The following is a 17,092-nucleotide window of genomic DNA, read 5'->3' as shown; positions in this document are numbered from 1 at the left end:
TGGTGGGGGTCCTGGATCCAACTACAGGGGAGAGATGTGGGCTGATGCTGAAAGCCACCTACTGTGTGTAGCACTAGGCGGGAGCCTGGAACACCCAAGATCAGAGGTCAAGGGGATCTCTGAGGTCCAGAGAAGGGCAGGGACTAGGGCGTACTCACATAGCAAGTGGTGGCAGAGCCAGGCTGCCTCTCAAGTACAGGAGACCGTGCCTGACCTGTGTGTCCATGAGTGGCACAGAGTGTAGGTACCACAGTCCATCTTCCACCCAGTGGCTGCAGCCTGGGGACCTTCCTAGGACAAGCCTCTGTCCTGGGTGCTCACAGGTGCAGGTGCAGGGCTGGAGGGCTGCGACCTCTTCAGCCTGGGACGCGTGGTAGGGACGGCCACCCCACGGAGTTCAGGCTGCCAGGCTTGGCTCGGGCTTGACTGAGTCCGCGCCTGCAGCCCTTTACCTGTAAACGGTACTGTTTCTCCCTTCCTGCCCAGGTGGGATGGTGCTGGGAGGCCCTGCTTGATCCCCAGATAGAGCTTGGGCACTGGAGCCAGCCAGGCTTGTGTCTGAATCCCAGCAGTGCCTCTTTCTAGCTGAATGACCCCAAGCAAGTGACTGAAACTCCCTGAATCTCTGTTTCCTGGTCTATAAAATGAGAAATTTAATACCTCTTTCCCCTGGGTGCTGTGAGGAGACTCAGAATCAGACACCGCCCATCCCTTCCTCCCTCTCTTCTCCCAGAGATGTCTGGATCCAGAGGTGAGGTGGCATGCTGCCATCGGTGACCGCCGTGCCCCCTTGTGTAGTTCAGGGGCCCTGCACCGTCTCATTCAGAAGGACATGTAGAGGCAACCTGGACCAGTGCTCCCATTTTACAGATGGAAACCCTGAGGCTTAGAGACGTGTCGGTTCTGGATATGGTTGTAGAGCCAGTATCTGGGAATGCTGGGCTAGGAATGAGGCTTAGAGTCAGAGCATCAGGGCCTACCCCATCTTTTGGGTAACTGGACCTTGAGGCCCAGAAAGGGACAGTGATTTGCCCAAAGTCACCCAGGAAGTCAGTGGCAGAGGGAAGCCTAGCACTGGGTGGGGACTCTTCCTTTCTACCTAGAAGTTTTTCTTTTGCATTTAAGTCTCCCCACTGGCCCCTGCCCCCACCCTCGCCCTGAACTCATCCTCTTCCAGGCAGGGAGCAGCATAAGACCATGTCCCCATCACAGTCTGCACACATCACTGCCCTGTAGTGAGAGTTTCTAGGCCATGGGCTCCCCGAGGGCAGGAGCCAGGGCCCGTTCACCAGGTCTCTAGCGCTGAGGACCCAGGCTCCAGAGCTATGTGACAGGCAAAGCTGCAGGGCCTTTGTGATCATTAACCAGGGGCCAGTGACCCTGGGCTAGTGGTCAGTGACCCCTGGCACCAAGGCCAAGCCACAGCAGCCCTCTGTTAATCACCAACTGAGCAGAAAGGACTGCTCAGCTGGGCCAGATGCCGACTCAGGGTCATTCGGGGGACAGGGATGACAAGGAAATTTCTTCTTCCTGCTTGTTTGGATTTTCCAAATTGTCTAATGAGCAGGTATCATTCTCTATTTTAAAGGTATTATTTCTAGATCAGTCTTTTTTTTTTTTTTCTCGGCCATGCCACGTGGCATACGGGATCTTGGTTCCCCGACCAGGGATGGAATCCGTGCCCCCTGCAGTGGAAGCGCAGAGTCTTAACCACTGGACTACTGAGGAAGTCCCCGTAGATCAGTCTTTTATAAAAAAAAAAAAAAAAACCCAAAAAACCAAAAAAAACTTCATTGGATAAATACTTGTGAATAGTTTCAATCCCTAGAGCACATTAAAAAAAATTTCACACAAGTATATTGAGGTATAATTTAGATACCAGAACAATTCACCCATGGTAAGCAGACGGGACTGTGATTTTTAGTACATTTTTCAGTTGTGTAATCATCACCATAATCCAGAGTTAGAATGTTTTCATCACCCTAAGATGTTCCCTTGTGCCAACGGCAGCGATGTGGGTGCTTGACCCCAACCTCTTATCCCTTTCAAACAAACTGGCTTGACGGTTTGGTGTTTACCCTCCTTGATTTTTTTAAGGATGTATACAAAAACAGACACCCTCATAAAACAGAGGAGAGGAGTCACATTATAGTCCTTGTACAATTCGCTTTTTGCACTTGGAGCTCTCTCCGTGTTTATTGAGCACCTACTATGTGCCAGGGACGGTCCGCACTAGCTTATTCTTTTTTCACAGCTGCAGAGTGGTCTGTTGTATGGCGGCTCCATAATTTGTTTAACCGGGACACTTGGGTCCTTTCCAGTTTTCTTCAAACAATGCTTCAGTGAACATCCTTGCACGTATATTTCCACGTTCCTCTGCAAGTGATACTGAAGGAAATGGCACTGTTGTTGCAATGTGTTTCGAATTTGTGGTCATAAATTGCTCTCTAGAGAGGGGAGACTGGTTTATACTTCCATCAAGAGCATATGAGAACTGTGGGGTTTTTATAACCCTCGAAATGCCTAAGGAGAGGGAAGAGCTCTCTGAATTTAGGCCAGAGCTGATTCACTGCAGGCTCTACAGGCCCAGGACTAGACATAGGGCTTCAAGAACTCGGGCATCTCTCTGTGGTTCCCCACAGACACTGGGATAAAATTCAGACTCTTCAGTGTGACACACAGGCCCCTGTGACCCCCGCCACCCTCCTCCAGCCTCATCTCTTCTTGCTCCTGTGTTTGAGACAGGACCCCTCCTTAGTCACTGCATGTGGCCTGCATTTGCCCTTTGCCCATGCTGTTCCCTCCTCAGAATGCCTCTTCTTCTCAACCTCCCTCCTCCCTGTCCTTCAAGGCCCAGGTCACAAGTCCCTTTGTCCATGAAGCTTTCTTATAATCCCTGCAGTCTGATTTGTCTTCTCCGTGTGTGTGTTCATTTAGCCCTTTATCTGACCCACAGTCCATCTTAAATGGGAGGAAGTTGTGTGTGATGGAAGGCAAACTTCAGCCTGATTAGATAGAAACTGGGCTCCAGGAGGAGCTGGTGTGGATGACTAAAGCTCGTGGGGAAGGGGGATGGGAACTCCCATTTACTAATTGTCAGACCAGGCCATTTTCACACAGAGAGACTGGTTTAATTCTCAGCAACCACTTTATACCCATTTACTAGATGAGAAGACTGAGGCAGAGAAGAAGAAAGTAACTTACACACAGTGGACGTGGGAATCAAACCCAGGTCTCCAGCTTCTGCATTCTCTTCCCTGTCACTGCATTCCCTGTTATTGGGAAAGGAGGAGATTTGGGATGCAAAGGGAACTTGGAAATAGAGAAGCTGGGCCCGGCAGAGTAGTGAGAGGGAGAAGAGAGGGGCTGGAGAAGGTGGGAAGAAGGCCTGTGTGAATTCGAATAGCACTTCTAACCCAGTGACTGACTGTAAGCCTCCAGTGGGAGAGTGAGAGATGGGAAGGGAGCCTGGGAGAAGGGCAAGAGGCTTGAATCCTTGACTTCCCCAGGGAGAGCCAATAGGACCTAAAACTGAAAAAAACAAGAACAAAACCAAAATTAACACCCCCCCCCCAAAAAAGAAAAAAACCCAAACAACAAGGGCTTGTTATTTAAGACATGAAGCCAAACACTGAAATCAGCTGAAGGAGGAAGATAGAAGTGGTTGGTTGCCCCAAGGTGTAAGTGGGGTTGAGAGGCAAAACTTTGCATAAATAACGTGACTTTAAGTTTTTATCAAAACAACCTTTTACAAAATAAAAACTTTTTTAAAAGGAAGGAAAGACGGGCAGTCTTGAGTAAAATAGAACCTGCAATCCAAGAAGTTGAGAGATCTGCCTGCCTTTCTCTGTCTGGCTTGTTCAAGGGTCCAGTGAAGGTCAGCCTCCCGGACTGTGTCCTCAGCTGGTGACAGCCACATGCTGCCTAAGTGGGTCGTCCACTCAGAGCACCTGGAGTGAAATGTTGCCTTTCATTTCCTAGTAGTGTGCAAATTGCTTGACCTTTCTGCACTCAGTTTTCCCCTCTTTAAAATGGGGCTGTCGATGGTACCCAGTCTGTAAAGGATGTTGGGATGTGTCCGTTTTCATATGAAGTGGAAAACCTTCAATAAATATTAGTTCATGGGATTTGTTGCTGGAGACGTTAGGGGTGGAGAGGGGAGGGTTCTTGCATGGATCACACAGGGGGCTAAGATGGGTGAACTCCCTGCCATTCTTACGTGTGCCCATTTAGTGTGCACTGAGTTAGCGCCTGCTGCTTGGTCTCCACCCCTGACCTGGGGTGAAGGGGTGGCCACGCCCAGTTGGATCTGTCCGGGTGGGAACCCCGAGGTCTCTAAAATCCAGGCCAGATCCCCGCCCTTCCCAGGCCCGCGGGGGCCCAGCCCTGCCGCACGCCCTCCCTACGGGGCGGTCCCCAGCTTGGGCGGGATGGGCGGGCGGCTACTTAAGGTCTGCGACTAGGGAGGCAGAGGGTGCCGCCCAGGTCTTCTGCCGCCGTCGCTGCCATGGCTCCGCACCGCTCCGCGCTACTGGACGCGCTGGTCCTGGCGCTGTGCGCGCTGTCGCCGCCGGCCCGCGCCGCCACCGCGTCGCAGGGGGTGACCCAGGCGCGGGTGAGTGCCCGGGGGGCCCCGGGGGGCTCCCGGAGTAACTCTCTATTGTAAGTTCTTGCAGATACAGCGCTAGGAAAAGGGGAGTATTTCAGGTCTAGAATGGAAAAACTGTTTTGTTGCTTTGTAAGTATCTCTTGCTGCTTCCGGGGCTCCGGTGGATGGGGGTGGGAGCCTCAGGGCCCTGGCTGTTTCCCTCCCTAGAGGCTAACCTCACCTTGGCCGGATTTCTTTTTCCCTCGGTGCTACCTTCTGATTTCGTACCCATCTCTGCCCCTAGATTTCTCCTCTTCCTTGCCTGATTTCTCCTTCCCTCTGCCTCATTTCTGTCCTTCCCTCTTCTGATTTCTTCTTCCATTTCAGATTCCTCTTTCTCATCTAATTTCTCTCTGCCTCTTCAATATTTTCCCCCTCTTCCCTGTATGATCTCACCTCCGCCTGCTTACCGTCCTTCCTGTTATTTATTCTCGCCTCTCTGGTACCTCCTCTGCCCTGTCTGGTTTCTCCTCACTCCTGCTGTCCTTTTGTGTTCTCCGTCCCTCTGCCTGAGTTCTCCCATCTGTTTTTTTGACTTCTTCCACCAGATCCGGCCCGAGGTGACCTGCGCCTGCTGATTTCCACCCTCTGACTCCAAGCTAACCATCCCACTCTGCTCCATGTCTAGCCCCAGTGCATGTCTGACGGCCTTCCCCCATCCTTGACCACCTCATCTCCAACAGGCTCCTGCAGACCCCGGCTGCGTCCTCTCGCCTTTTCCAAGAAATGGAATTTGGGGGGGGGGGGTTTTGGGGGCAGGAGGGAGGAGGCAGACAGCGCAGGAGGCCACTTGGGCTCAGTCATCTAGGCCCTTCTTGGAGGTGTGGACATGGACATGGTTGGGGCATGGGAAATCTTCCCACTTCCAAAGAGCAAAAGCAGACAGGCTGTGTGACCTTAGGCTAGCCCCCTTCCCCTCTTGGGGCCTCAATTTTCCTGTCTGCAGGGTGGAGTTGGATAATGAACTCTCTGAGGACCCTTCTAGTTCTGAGGACCACTGAGGATGCTGGAAGGGAACAAGCTGAGCCCCTGGCGACCCCCAGATTTACCATTGCCATCTGAGGGGTCTCCCCATGGTCCCAAAACTCGTGCTCTTAGAGCATGGGCCAATTCCTGCTCTGTCATTTCCTAGCTAGGGGGTCCCTGTCTTCACCTCTCTGCGCCTCGACTGTTGCATCTAATTGGCACTAAGAAAGGAAGAGAGAAGGGAGAGAGAGCCTTCTGTCCCCCCATCACCAGAGAGCTGAGGAGGGGAGACAGATGCTGGCCACGGACAGGGTTTGGAGCCTAAACTCTGCCCTGTTTGCTCACTCGTCGAGCAGGGGTCATAGAACGGGGTGGGGAGAGTCAGCGGCTCAAGTGAGATGCTCTTGGTGCTGGAAACCACCCTCCCTCGTGCCCCGGGGTGGGGTCTCTCCCCGCCGAGGCTCCTGCCCTCACTCAGGCTCCTCCCCGTCTCTTGCAGCCCAGCAGCATGGTGGTGGAACACCCCGAGTTCCTCAAGGCGGGGAAGGAGCCCGGCCTGCAGATCTGGCGTGTGGAGAAGTTCGACCTGGTTCCCGTGCCCCGCAAACTTTACGGAGACTTCTTCACAGGCGATGCCTATGTCATCCTGAAGACAGTGAAGCTCAGGAGTGGGAACCTGCAGTACGACCTCCACTACTGGCTGGGTGAGGCTGGCCCCGCCCGAGCCCCCATCCCAGCCCCTCTGCCATAAAGCACAGACCTTTGAGGCATGGTCGCCAGGAAGTGCCCACGGGAATTAAGTGACTATTGAGCATCAAGTGTGTGCCAGACCCTTGGTTACATGTTCCCAAGACTCTAGAGCCCACCTGCCCGAGTTCAGACCCCGGCTCTGCCCTTTGGCAAGATATTCAGTGTCTCTGTAAAGTGGACCTGATGATTGCGCTAGACTACCTCATAGGACTGTTGTGAGGGTTAAACAAGCCACTATGGCACACAGACTGGAGGTGATTTGGGGACCCTGGACCCCCTGCACAGCTCCAGTCACACTCCAGTTTGCCCTTCAGAGTCGGAGCCTGGAGCCCTGCCACAGCTCTGCTGTGTGACTCTGTGAGTCCTGCCCCCTCACTGTGCCTTGGTTTTCTGTTTTGTTGTTGTTTTGTTTTGTTTTTTGTTTTGTGGTACGCGGGCCTCTCACTGCTGTGGCCTCTCCCGTTGCGGAGCACAGGCTCCGGACACGCAGGCTCAGGGGCCATGGCTCACGGGCCCAGCCGCTCCGCGGCATGTGGGATCCTCCCGGACTGGGGCACGAACCCGTGTCCCCTGCATCGGCAGGCGGACTCCCAACCACTGCGCCACCAGGGAAGCCCTGTGGCTTGGTTTTCTGATGCTCCCTGGCCTGACTTCGTGCTCAGGAAGGTTGAGAGTGAGTGCAGGGGGAAGCGTCAGAGCTGGGAGGACTCCTAGAGACCTGGAGTCAGCCTCCCACCTCCCCCATTATACAGATAGATTAACCGAAGCTCATAGGAGGCAGGGGCTTGCCCAGCTTCTACAGCCAGGCCAGGGCACCGCTGGGGGCTCCAGACTCCTCCTCCGTGGGAGGCTGGGGCCACTTTACAGAAGCCCGGCTCATGCTGCTCTGATGTCCCCCAGGCAATGAATGCAGCCAGGATGAGAGCGGGGCAGCTGCTATCTTCACCGTGCAGCTGGATGACTACCTGAACGGTCGGGCTGTGCAGCACCGTGAGGTCCAGGGCTTCGAGTCTGCCACCTTCCTTGGTTACTTCAAGCATGGCCTCAAGTACAAGGTGGGTGCCGGGCAGCAGGGACAGATGCACCAATGGCAGGGCTCACTCAGGTCCATCCATCATCTTTCAGTCTTGTTTGGTGATGTGGGCAGATGGGTCAGAGCTCAGCCTTTGGAGTTGGTTAGCTCTGGGCCCTTCCTAGCTGCGCGACCTTGGACAAATCACACACTCTCTCTCTGAGCCTCTGGTTTCTTATTAAATTGAGAGAAGAAAATTCTCCATCACTTCACAGGGTGGTCTTCCTAGCCCCAGCTGTAAGGGGTGGGCCATGGGTGGGAACCTTGCTTTCCCGGGGCTTGAGCCTGCCAACAGAGGGGCCTATGTTAGGTATTTGAAACACATTTGATCACATGTCTCCTTCTGCTTGTTAGAATCCCCCTTGAACTTGAACTCTGAAGCGTCTGAGCCCCAGCCCCAAGCCAGGTAGGCCTGAGCAAAACCAAGCTGGAAGCCCCAAGAGGCTGTGCCGTGTATTGTGTATGACGTCTGGGAAACCGCTTGGCCTCCCTGAGCCTCCCTTTCCTCTTCTGTTACATGAGAACCAGTTGTACCTGCCCTTTGGGCCTGGGGAGAGGACTTGGTGAAGGCATAGCTGGGAAATGCCTTGCACGGAGCTTGGCACCTTGGAAGGGCCCCTGGAAAGCTGTAGTTTTACGAAGCTGGGGTTCCCGTTGGTCAGGATGAGGAGGGGATCATAAACTTTGATGGTCTTAATGTCAGAGTTCAAATCTCTTATTTTAAGAGAGGGAGGGGCAACTGAGGCATAGAGAGGTTAAGCAACTGGTCCAGGGTCACACAGCCAGTCAGTCCCAGAGCCAGGACCAGAACCCAGATCTCCTGACTCCCAGCTTTTTCCCACTACACCAACCTGCTTCTCATGAGAAGGGTTCTAGGATAGGTATTAAGCCCCATCTATGCTGCCGATGTGCTGTGTGACCTTAGAGAAGTCATCATCCATCTCTGGGCCTCCGGGGTGTCTGTGTTAGCAGGGTGGCCACGCTGTCTGCTCAGCTGACACATCAGGGATTAGGTGATGGAAAAGCTCTCATGAGACTGAGATAGCAGAGGGCAGGGTGTGTTGTGGGAACAGGGCCTCAGCCCTGCGCTGGGTGGAGCAGGGTTGGAGTCCCTGGAGGCTACCAGCACCCCTGTCAGTCACATCCACGCCCACAGTGCCTCCTGCGGAGCTGTCCAGTTCTACCTTCTTTCTACAGCCTCTTCTGGGGCCCTGGTACTGATGGAGGGAGGGGTGAGAAGCTTGGGACCCAGTCCCTGGACTTGGAGAAGGACCAGGGCTTTTTGCAGCTCCTGGAGCAGAAAGCGGAAAGGACACTCGATCAGGAGTCAGAGAGGTTGGTTCAGGTCCCAAGGCCACCCCTCTCCCTGCTTGTGCCTCCAGGTGGGCGCTCTCACATATTTGTCATTCATTCAGCAAATAGTTATCAAGCTCCTTGAGCAACAGCGCCTGCTTTTTGTTGTTGCTGTCTGGACAGCAGTGACTTAACTTGTGGACGAGTTAAGCAGCTTACAGAGCTGGTAAGTGACAGAGCTGGGATTTAAACCCAGGTGTGAAGGGCCTCGCACAGAACGAGTTCAGAGTGGACATTTGAAGACTCCCTGGTCTCTGATCTTAGCTCAGATGGAGCCTAGGAATCTGCATGTTTAGCAAGCCTCCTTCACCCTCCGGTGATTTTTCCAAGATGTTCTTGGACCATACTCTGAGGAATGTTCCAGGGGATGGGTTCCCAGCCCAAGCCTGGATTTGGGACTTCAGTCCTGAGAGGCCCTGGCTTTCGGTGGAAATGTGAGGTCCAAAGCCAGTCCTGTTTTCCACCTTCTGCAAGTCCTCCCGCCGCCCCTGCACTTGGCAGGCTCAGTTCAAGGTTCTCGGCCTGGCGCCCTCATCAATTATAGATTTCCAAGGAGCAGAGCTTGTTACGCAAGACTTGTTTCTGTGAAAGCCTGCTTCTGGCGCCAGTTCCATCCTCGGGGTGTGAGAAGGGGCAGGGAGGGGACGAGAGCCGCTGGAAAGGGCTTTCACGGGGCCTGTGCTGTCCTGTTCTGTGACCTCCACATCCTTCAAGTCATTGCATTTGATCCCTCCTCCTCCTCCTGACTCCCAGACAGAACCCTAAAGACCCCACGGGGCTGCATTATTTGAAAACCTTGATTCAAGCAGAGTCTGGGGTGGCCTGAGTCCTAGAAGCTCCCGAACGCAATGGGAACTCACAGAATCACTTGAACCCTTCCTGTCCTCCCTCCTGTTTCTTAGATGAGGAACCCTGAGTTTAGAGGGTGGAGGGGACCAGCCCCAATCAGTAGGTTTTTCTTTGTTTTATAACATATTTTAAAATGTAGATCTTTATAGCTTTTATCCTTCTTCAGACTGCAAGTGTGATACAAGCTTACTGTAAAATGTCAAACGTAGAAATATGGCTTCTAGGAAGTAAAAGTTTCCCATGATTCTACTCGTGGAGATATACACCAAATAGTACATAATTTTTCTCTATATATACATGAACATATATGTTATTTATTTATTTTTTTAGCTGCACCGCGCGGCATGTGGAACCTTCCCCATGACCAGGGATCGAACCCATGCCCCCTGCAGTGGAAGTGCAGGGTCTTAACCACCGGACTGCCAGGGAAGTCCCTATATGAACGTATAGATGTGTATATTATATATAGATATAGAATCTATACATATATATGTATATATAGATATATCATCACTTTAATTTGGAAAGTGGCTTTTAAAACAATATCCTATTAAATTTTGTTTAAATAATTTGATGCCAATCTCTGCCCACCTAATGATTAGACCACAGAAAGCAACAATCAATCCTAGAGATTAAAGTAAAAATAGTGAAAAATAGTAAAACTTTCCAAAAAGTCCTGCCCCTTATACTTGGAGATCCACTAATGTCTCCTAAGAGCTTACTTTTATTTTTTTGCTAACTAATCTTTCTAAGTCTAATTTCCCAGATCAGTAAGATTAGAGGAGTTAATTAATCAGGAAATGCCTGTCCATACTCATTAGAAATCAAGTATTCTTTTAATTTATAAATTCATATACAGAGAATTTATTGGAACCAAGATTTATGACATTGAACAACACTTTTCCTTTTTTAAAAGAAAGTTTCTATTTTTTTGATAAGAAATAAAAGGCACACTTGTACAAGTAAAATATTTTAGAGATGTATTTCTACAAGTTAAGGGTCTTTCTCTTCCCTCATTTCCCCATTTCTTCCTCTCTGAGGAATCCATGAAAATGGTCCATGTGTCCGTTCAGCACCTTTTGGAAAAGCTTTTCAGATCCACGGTCTCTGTACCTCCAGATGAATGAGGTTCCAGGGTCAGTGGTGCCCACAGACACTCAGGAGTTCCTGGGCTGGCAGACTTGGGCAAGGTTGGTCCCTAGAAGGGCAAACTTGGGGGTAAAACTTACACCAATTATCTGGGACCCTGGGCACGGGGCTGAACCTCTTTTCACCTCAGTTTCCATGCCTGTGAAGTGGGGTAATGAGAGTTGCTACCTCAGGGGCTTGTGGGGACCACACCGCATGGCCATAAAGCAGGTGCCTCAGCCTCTGTCACAGGCCTAGTAAGTGGCAGCCTCTGCGGTCATTACCAGGTGAGCACGGGGCATTGCATCTTCTTCCCCAGCTGCCTTTCCTTACCTGCTCCCCAGCAGGAGGGTCCCTGAAGCCAGGTGGAAAGAAAGGCTCTGCGAATACCTTGGCCACCCTGCTGGGCCCGAGGGGATGCTCTTGAAAGGCCTCATGCTAGTACTAAGAAAGGACACCAGAGGGCGCTCCACTCACAACAGGGAAAACATTTCAACTTGAAGAACCTTGCTCTGAACAGTGGTTTGTTCCTGCCTCCCATCCCGGGTGACCCTAGTGACCTTTGCTCTAAGAAAACCTGATGTTGGGGGAAAATGTGGCCCTTACAAATTTAGTTACACCTGGGTTTGCATCCTAGCTCCACCATTTACTAGCTTTGAGATCTTAGGCAAGCCTCTTCACTTCTGGCGTCTGCATTTCTCATCTGTAAGTTGGGGATGATGACACCTCCCTCGTAGATGGCACATACAAAATGCCCGGCAGAGTGGGCATTGTCATTTCACAACCACGTCTGTATTGCTTACTGCGTGTAGACGTAATAGGAACCCAATCATACTCACTCCCTTTGTCCCTTGCCCTCATGGACTCTGTGCGGCAAGTCAGACTTGGCTTTGCTCTGCAAACTGAGGTGTCAGCAAGGGGCCTGGAGGGGATGGCCACATTTCTGGCCTTAGTGGCCCTTGACGTGTGGAGCAGGGAGGTGAGTGCCAGATTGGGAACAGGAGGCAAGGTTTTACTCCTTAGCTTTGCCGCGTGCTTTTTGAGTGCCCTTGAGTAAGTCACTTCACTTCTCTGGGCTTCGGTTTCCTCATGCATAAAACGGGAAGCTCATAAGGACCTTCGCAGCTCTGACTTGACATCCCTGAGGCTTGGGGTCGATGAGCACCTGGGGCTGGGAACTGTTAATGAGGACGCCCAGCCCACTTTATTTGGCTTTCTACTGAGCCAAGGGCAGTTTTGACCGCTGCCAGGAATCCTTCCTGAAGTTCCCTGGAACTTGGTGATGACTGCAGAAGGTGGCACAGCAGGGGCTTTTGTCACCATTTCAAAAGGGAGAGGCCTGAGGCTCAGAGAGGGAAAGAGACTTACCCAAAGTCACCCAGCACTGTAGTGGCAGGGCAGGGACTTGAACCTGAGGTCAGTGCTCTGTCATTTACCCACAGCTGCCTCTGAAGGCACAGCTGGGTGGGACTTGCTGCAGCAGCATCAGAGGAGGGAGGGGAATGGTCTCGGCTGGAGACCGAGAGAGCCTTGAAGGATGGGAAAGCTTCGGGTGAGTGCTTCTGAAAGTGGGTTTTGAAGAACACTCGAGCTACAGGCAGGATGAGGAGGAGAAAAGCAGTTCTTGATTCAATAAGGCAGGGAAATATTCTCTAAAACAAAAGGCAAGCAGGTTTATTTACCAGAGGACTTCCCAGAGCCTTTATTATGTGGATGTACATTATGTAACAGTCAGGGAGCAAGTAAGGAGCATTCCTTGTGCTTATTTGATCATGGAATCCTTTCCTTGCAGACTATTTGGGGGATTAGAGTTCCTTAGAACATCCCTTAGAAAATGCAGCTTTTGAGAAAGGAATGTTTGAAGCTTTTTGATCCAGGAAAGTGGGCCCAGCGGTCTTTGTTAGTGGAGTACGAGATTCAAAGGGGTGGCAGCAATGTGCAGTGGGTAGGGAACCTGCTAGAAGTCCAGTGGTGCATAGGCCAGAATTTCCTTCAACTCATCCCTGTCCCTTCCCCAGACGCTCTCCCGTGGACTAACGTTGTCTCCTTGACCCAACAGAAAGGAGGCGTGGCATCAGGATTCAAGCACGTGGAACCCAATGAGGTGGTGGTGCAGAGACTCTTCCAGGTCAAAGGGCGGCGTGTGCCCCGCGGCACCGAGGTGCCTGTGTCCTGGGAGAGCTTCAACAATGGTGACTGCTTCATCCTGGACCTGGGCAATGTAAGTTGTGCCCTCCCCTTTCCCAGGGGCCACTGAGGTGCTCCAGGCCTGACTCTGGGGAGGTGGACGCATCCACGTGAACAAGTAGGGCAAGCCACAGAGACAGCAGCCCCCGTGCACACACATGCTCTGTGTAGCAGTCAGACATACCTGCAGAGATTTGGGTGCAGATGTGCCTGGCGTGTAGACTCAGACTCATCATACGCCCACACACAGACCTCACGCACAGCGCACTCTGGCTTCAGTTGACGTGCAGACTCCCTGGCATGTTCATGTGCACATCTTGTGTACCTTTTTACACGTAGTCATTCACTTGCAAACACATGGCACGCATGTGCAGCAACTATAGGCTTTTGGAACATAGCCAATATTTTATAACCACTACAAATGGTGTATAGTCTTTAAAAATTGTGAATCACTATGTTGTACACGTGAAACTTATGTAGCACTGTAAGTCAACTATATCTCAATTAAAAAAAAAAACTATAAGCTCTTGCCCAGCAGGCGTGGGCATGGCATCACGATGAGTGCCTACACATGGAGACTTGGGCATGTTGTTCAGGGACCCACAATGTGCACGTCATACGTGTAGTTGCACATGCCCACTTGTATGTGGCAACGTGTGTGGGCTGCACTTACCCAGGCCCCCCTTACTGACTGATGCTTTGTACACATTCTTCTCAAATCCACATATACTCATACCTGCAGAAGGACATGGCCGGATGTTCTACACCCAACCTCATATATACACGTGGTGTAAGGTCCATGCAAACGGAGGCACACACTGAGTGTAAGCTTGTTATTAAAGTGTAGCAGGTACACAGAAGAGTGTGTGAATCCTGAGTGTGCATCTCTATAGATTTCAGAGTGAACACACCCGTGTAATTAACACCCAGATCAAGAAACAGAATGTCACCAGCCCCCAGAAGGCCCCATCTGTCCTCTTCTTAGATTTTTTTTTTTTGGCCGCGTGGTTTGTAGGATCTTAGTTCCCTGACCAGGGGTGGAACCCATGCCCCCTGCAGTGGGCCCCACAGAGTCCCAACCACTGGACCACCAGGGAATTCCCCGTCTGTCCTCTTCTCATCCTTTCACCCCCAAGGATAACCGTCATCCCAGACTCTCTCAACCAACAGCATAGACTGGTTCCACCTGTTTCTGAACTTCATGTACGTGGAATCTTTGCTTTTGATCTCTGACTTCTTTTGCCCAACATTTTCTTTCTGAGATCCATCCGTATTGTTGCCTTTAGTTGTAAATTGTTCCTTCTCCTTGTTATATAAGAATTGATCGGGCAGATATGCCACAGTTCATTGATCCATTCTGTTGTTGACGGACACTTGGGATAGTTTGGGGCTATTCCAGGTGGTGCTGCTCTGAACATCCTTGCACGGGTCTTTTGGTGGATGTATGCATGCACTTCTGTTGGGTGTATTCCCAGGAGAGGGATTGCTGAGTCATAGGATACCGGTATACAGAGCTTTAGAAGGTACAGCCAAATGGGTTTCCAAAGTGGTTGTACTAATTTCTGCTCCCACCAGCAGGCAAACATTTCTATACACATTCTATGTGTAGGGGTACCTGTGAAGAAACACATATCCCAAATCATGCACTCACATACCCTGGTGCACACAGATCACACCTGTTGTGCTTGGATGTGGGCATGCGTGTGCTCCACCGCTGTCACCTGGGCAAGCAGAGAACAAGGTGAGCTCACCACCCACCCCCATAGTTCCCTCCTTGCCATGTCGCTGGGCAGGGCTTATATGCGGCACTGCCTTACGTGGGGTACCTGTCTTACAGGACATCTATCAGTGGTGCGGCTCCAAGAGCAACCGTTTCGAGAGGCTGAAGGCCACAGAGCTGTCCAAGGGCATCCGAGACAACGAGCGGAATGGCCGGGCCCGTGTTCACGTGTCCGAGGAGGGCTCCGAGCCGGAGGCGATGCTCCAGGTACCCACGGCCACATCCTGGGAGTGCATGGTAGGGCTGAGAATAGGGACAGGAGGCTCCTTTCTTTCCTCCATCCAACAGGCAGTTTTGAGGTGAATTTGTTTTTCCACCAAGCTGGAAGAGCAGCTTCCCCTACAACTCCCAGACTCCCCTGAGAAGTGGGGCTGGAATCCCAGGACCTGGTACATCCCGGGGTTGTGAGCCACACCCTCCCACTGGGAGGGCTAGGTCCTCCAAAGGAGCTGAGAAGGAGGGTCTTGGCGTCTTCCGAGGGTGGACCTGGTGCTGGAGCCAGGTCAGAAAGAGACAATGGAGACCCAATCCCCTCTTTCCTCTTCTGACCATTCCTAGTAGTTTATAGCCCATTTCTTCAAATTGCATGATGGCATTGTCAGCCGTTGTGCTTTGAGGACATATCAACAGAGGCAGGGGTCACCAGGAAAAGGAGGAGACCACGGGCTCTGCTCCGTGCCACTTGTCTCCTGCTTGTCTGGGGCTGTTGAGTTCTGGTTTTTAGGAAGAGCAGAAGGTGATTATTATGGGGAGGAGCCTGGACACCAAACATGGCTTGAGAGGGGCAGTAGCTGGGGCCATTGAGGCTGGAGGTAGCTCAGAATGGAGGTGTGAAAATAGACTCTAAAATCACAGGGATACGGGTTCAAATTCCAACTTAGCCACCTTATAGCTGTGTGGACAAGGTACTTCTTCTCTCTAGACTTCAGTTTCCTCTCCTGTGAAACGAGAGTGATAATCTGTGCCTCTCAGCATGGGTGCGAAGATGAAATGAGGTCTGTTAAAGGCATGTGGTGGAAGGTATTCATAGCTCTATTTATCATTCTTAGAAGGCTAGGAGGAAATGGTAGAATAAATACCTGAAGGACTGTCCAGGAGGCAGAGGAGCACGGAGCTCCTGGAGACAAGGAACAAGGAGGGAAGGACTCGACAGGCAGCCCTGGTTGAGCTCTGCACACAGGAGACACGTCAAGAGATGCAGGATGTCTCTGGAGGGGACCTTACCCTAAGTGGAAGGTCGCTGTGGATGGACGCCCACGTGGTCCTTACCTGCCTGGGGAGGGAGCTGTCTCAGGAATTCAGTCCCCTCCCTGGGGGAGGAGGCTGCCAGGAGCTCACCGCCACCCTTTCTTCCGTGTCTCCCTCTCCTGCAGGTGCTGGGTCCCAAGCCGGCTCTGCCCGAGGGTACCGAGGACTCAGCCAAGGAGGACGCAGCCAACCGCAAGCTGGCCAAGCTCTACAAGGTGAGCCTCAGCTGCGCTGGCCCCTGGGTCTTGGGTCAGGAGACCTGGTCTTCCTGAGCTCCGCTGCCACGGGGTCTTGAGCAAAGCATGCGTGGGGGTGGGGTGGGGGGGGGACTCGGCTTCCACACGCCTCCAGTAGACGCCCACCTGCTGCCTTTGCCTTCCTGCCCCGGGAGTAAGGGCGTGCGAGCGACTGCAGACACACGTGCGTCACATTCATCTGTGGGGTCTTGGGCGGCACATGTTCTCTGCTGGGTCTCAGTTTCCTAGTCTGTAAAGTGGGGAGAAGGGCAGTCGACTTTTCAGGATTTCCGGGGGTCCACAGAGGAAACTGATGGGAGTGTTGTAGGAAGATACAGGGAAATAGTACAAAAGTGTGTGTGGGGTGTGTGTGTGTGTGTGTGTGTGTGTGTGTGTGTTGAGGGGCAGGTTATGGTTAATGACTTTATTTATAATTTCTTCTTGTGATTTTATTATTTATTTATTTTGGTCGCGCTGTGCGGCTTGTGGGATCTTAGTTCCCTTTAACCCACGCCCTCGGCAGTGAAAGCACGGAGTCCTAACCACTGGACCGCCGGGGAATTTGCCTTCTTGTGATTTAAAAAAGTGAATCGAGGCTGCTCCTGGGCCAGGGAACTCTGGCCTCTGGGCCTGTGACACCCATGTCGTGCCCTAGGCTTGTTTGTGGTAAAATAACAACAACATGAGGTGAAGGTTCTCATCACGACCACGGAAAAACCTCATTGTTGACATTTACTCTGATACTAAAGTAACACATACGCGTTGTAAGTAACAGTACTGAGCAGTTCTCAGGAACGTAAGAAGAAAATACGAGTCAGTGCAATTTCACTAGTTTAAGGTAGCCAGTACTGTTTTAAAAATGGGTTTTAATTACA

The 17,092-nt window shown here is 51.8% G+C and overlaps 1 protein-coding gene across 4 annotated transcripts in view; it reads left to right on the top strand.

Annotated features, from left to right (window-relative positions):
• Positions 1 to 17,092, top strand: part of GSN (gelsolin) — a 56,760-nt gene that overhangs the window by 24,621 nt on the left and 15,047 nt on the right. The window contains exons 3-8 of one of the 4 annotated variants that reach the window (XM_060300529.1): positions 4,677 to 4,738; positions 6,114 to 6,318; positions 7,265 to 7,419; positions 12,826 to 12,987; positions 14,791 to 14,940; positions 16,107 to 16,196. In XM_060300529.1, the coding sequence (XP_060156512.1) occupies positions 4,715 to 4,738; positions 6,114 to 6,318; positions 7,265 to 7,419; positions 12,826 to 12,987; positions 14,791 to 14,940; positions 16,107 to 16,196 (786 nt within the window). In that variant the 5' untranslated portion in view covers positions 4,677 to 4,714. Of the gene's footprint in view, positions 1 to 1,754; positions 4,616 to 4,667; positions 4,739 to 6,113; positions 6,319 to 7,264; positions 7,420 to 12,825; positions 12,988 to 14,790; positions 14,941 to 16,106; positions 16,197 to 17,092 lie in introns of those variants that run through there. The other 3 variants (XM_060300528.1, XM_030858802.3, XM_030858805.2) reach the window with 3 other exon arrangements.

Source organism: Globicephala melas, chromosome 6 (genome assembly GCF_963455315.2).
Source record: "Globicephala melas chromosome 6, mGloMel1.2, whole genome shotgun sequence".
Taxonomy (NCBI): domain Eukaryota; kingdom Metazoa; phylum Chordata; class Mammalia; order Artiodactyla; family Delphinidae; genus Globicephala; species Globicephala melas.
Note: the sequence above shows the minus strand (reverse complement) of the source record. Positions and strands in the feature narration are given on the sequence as shown.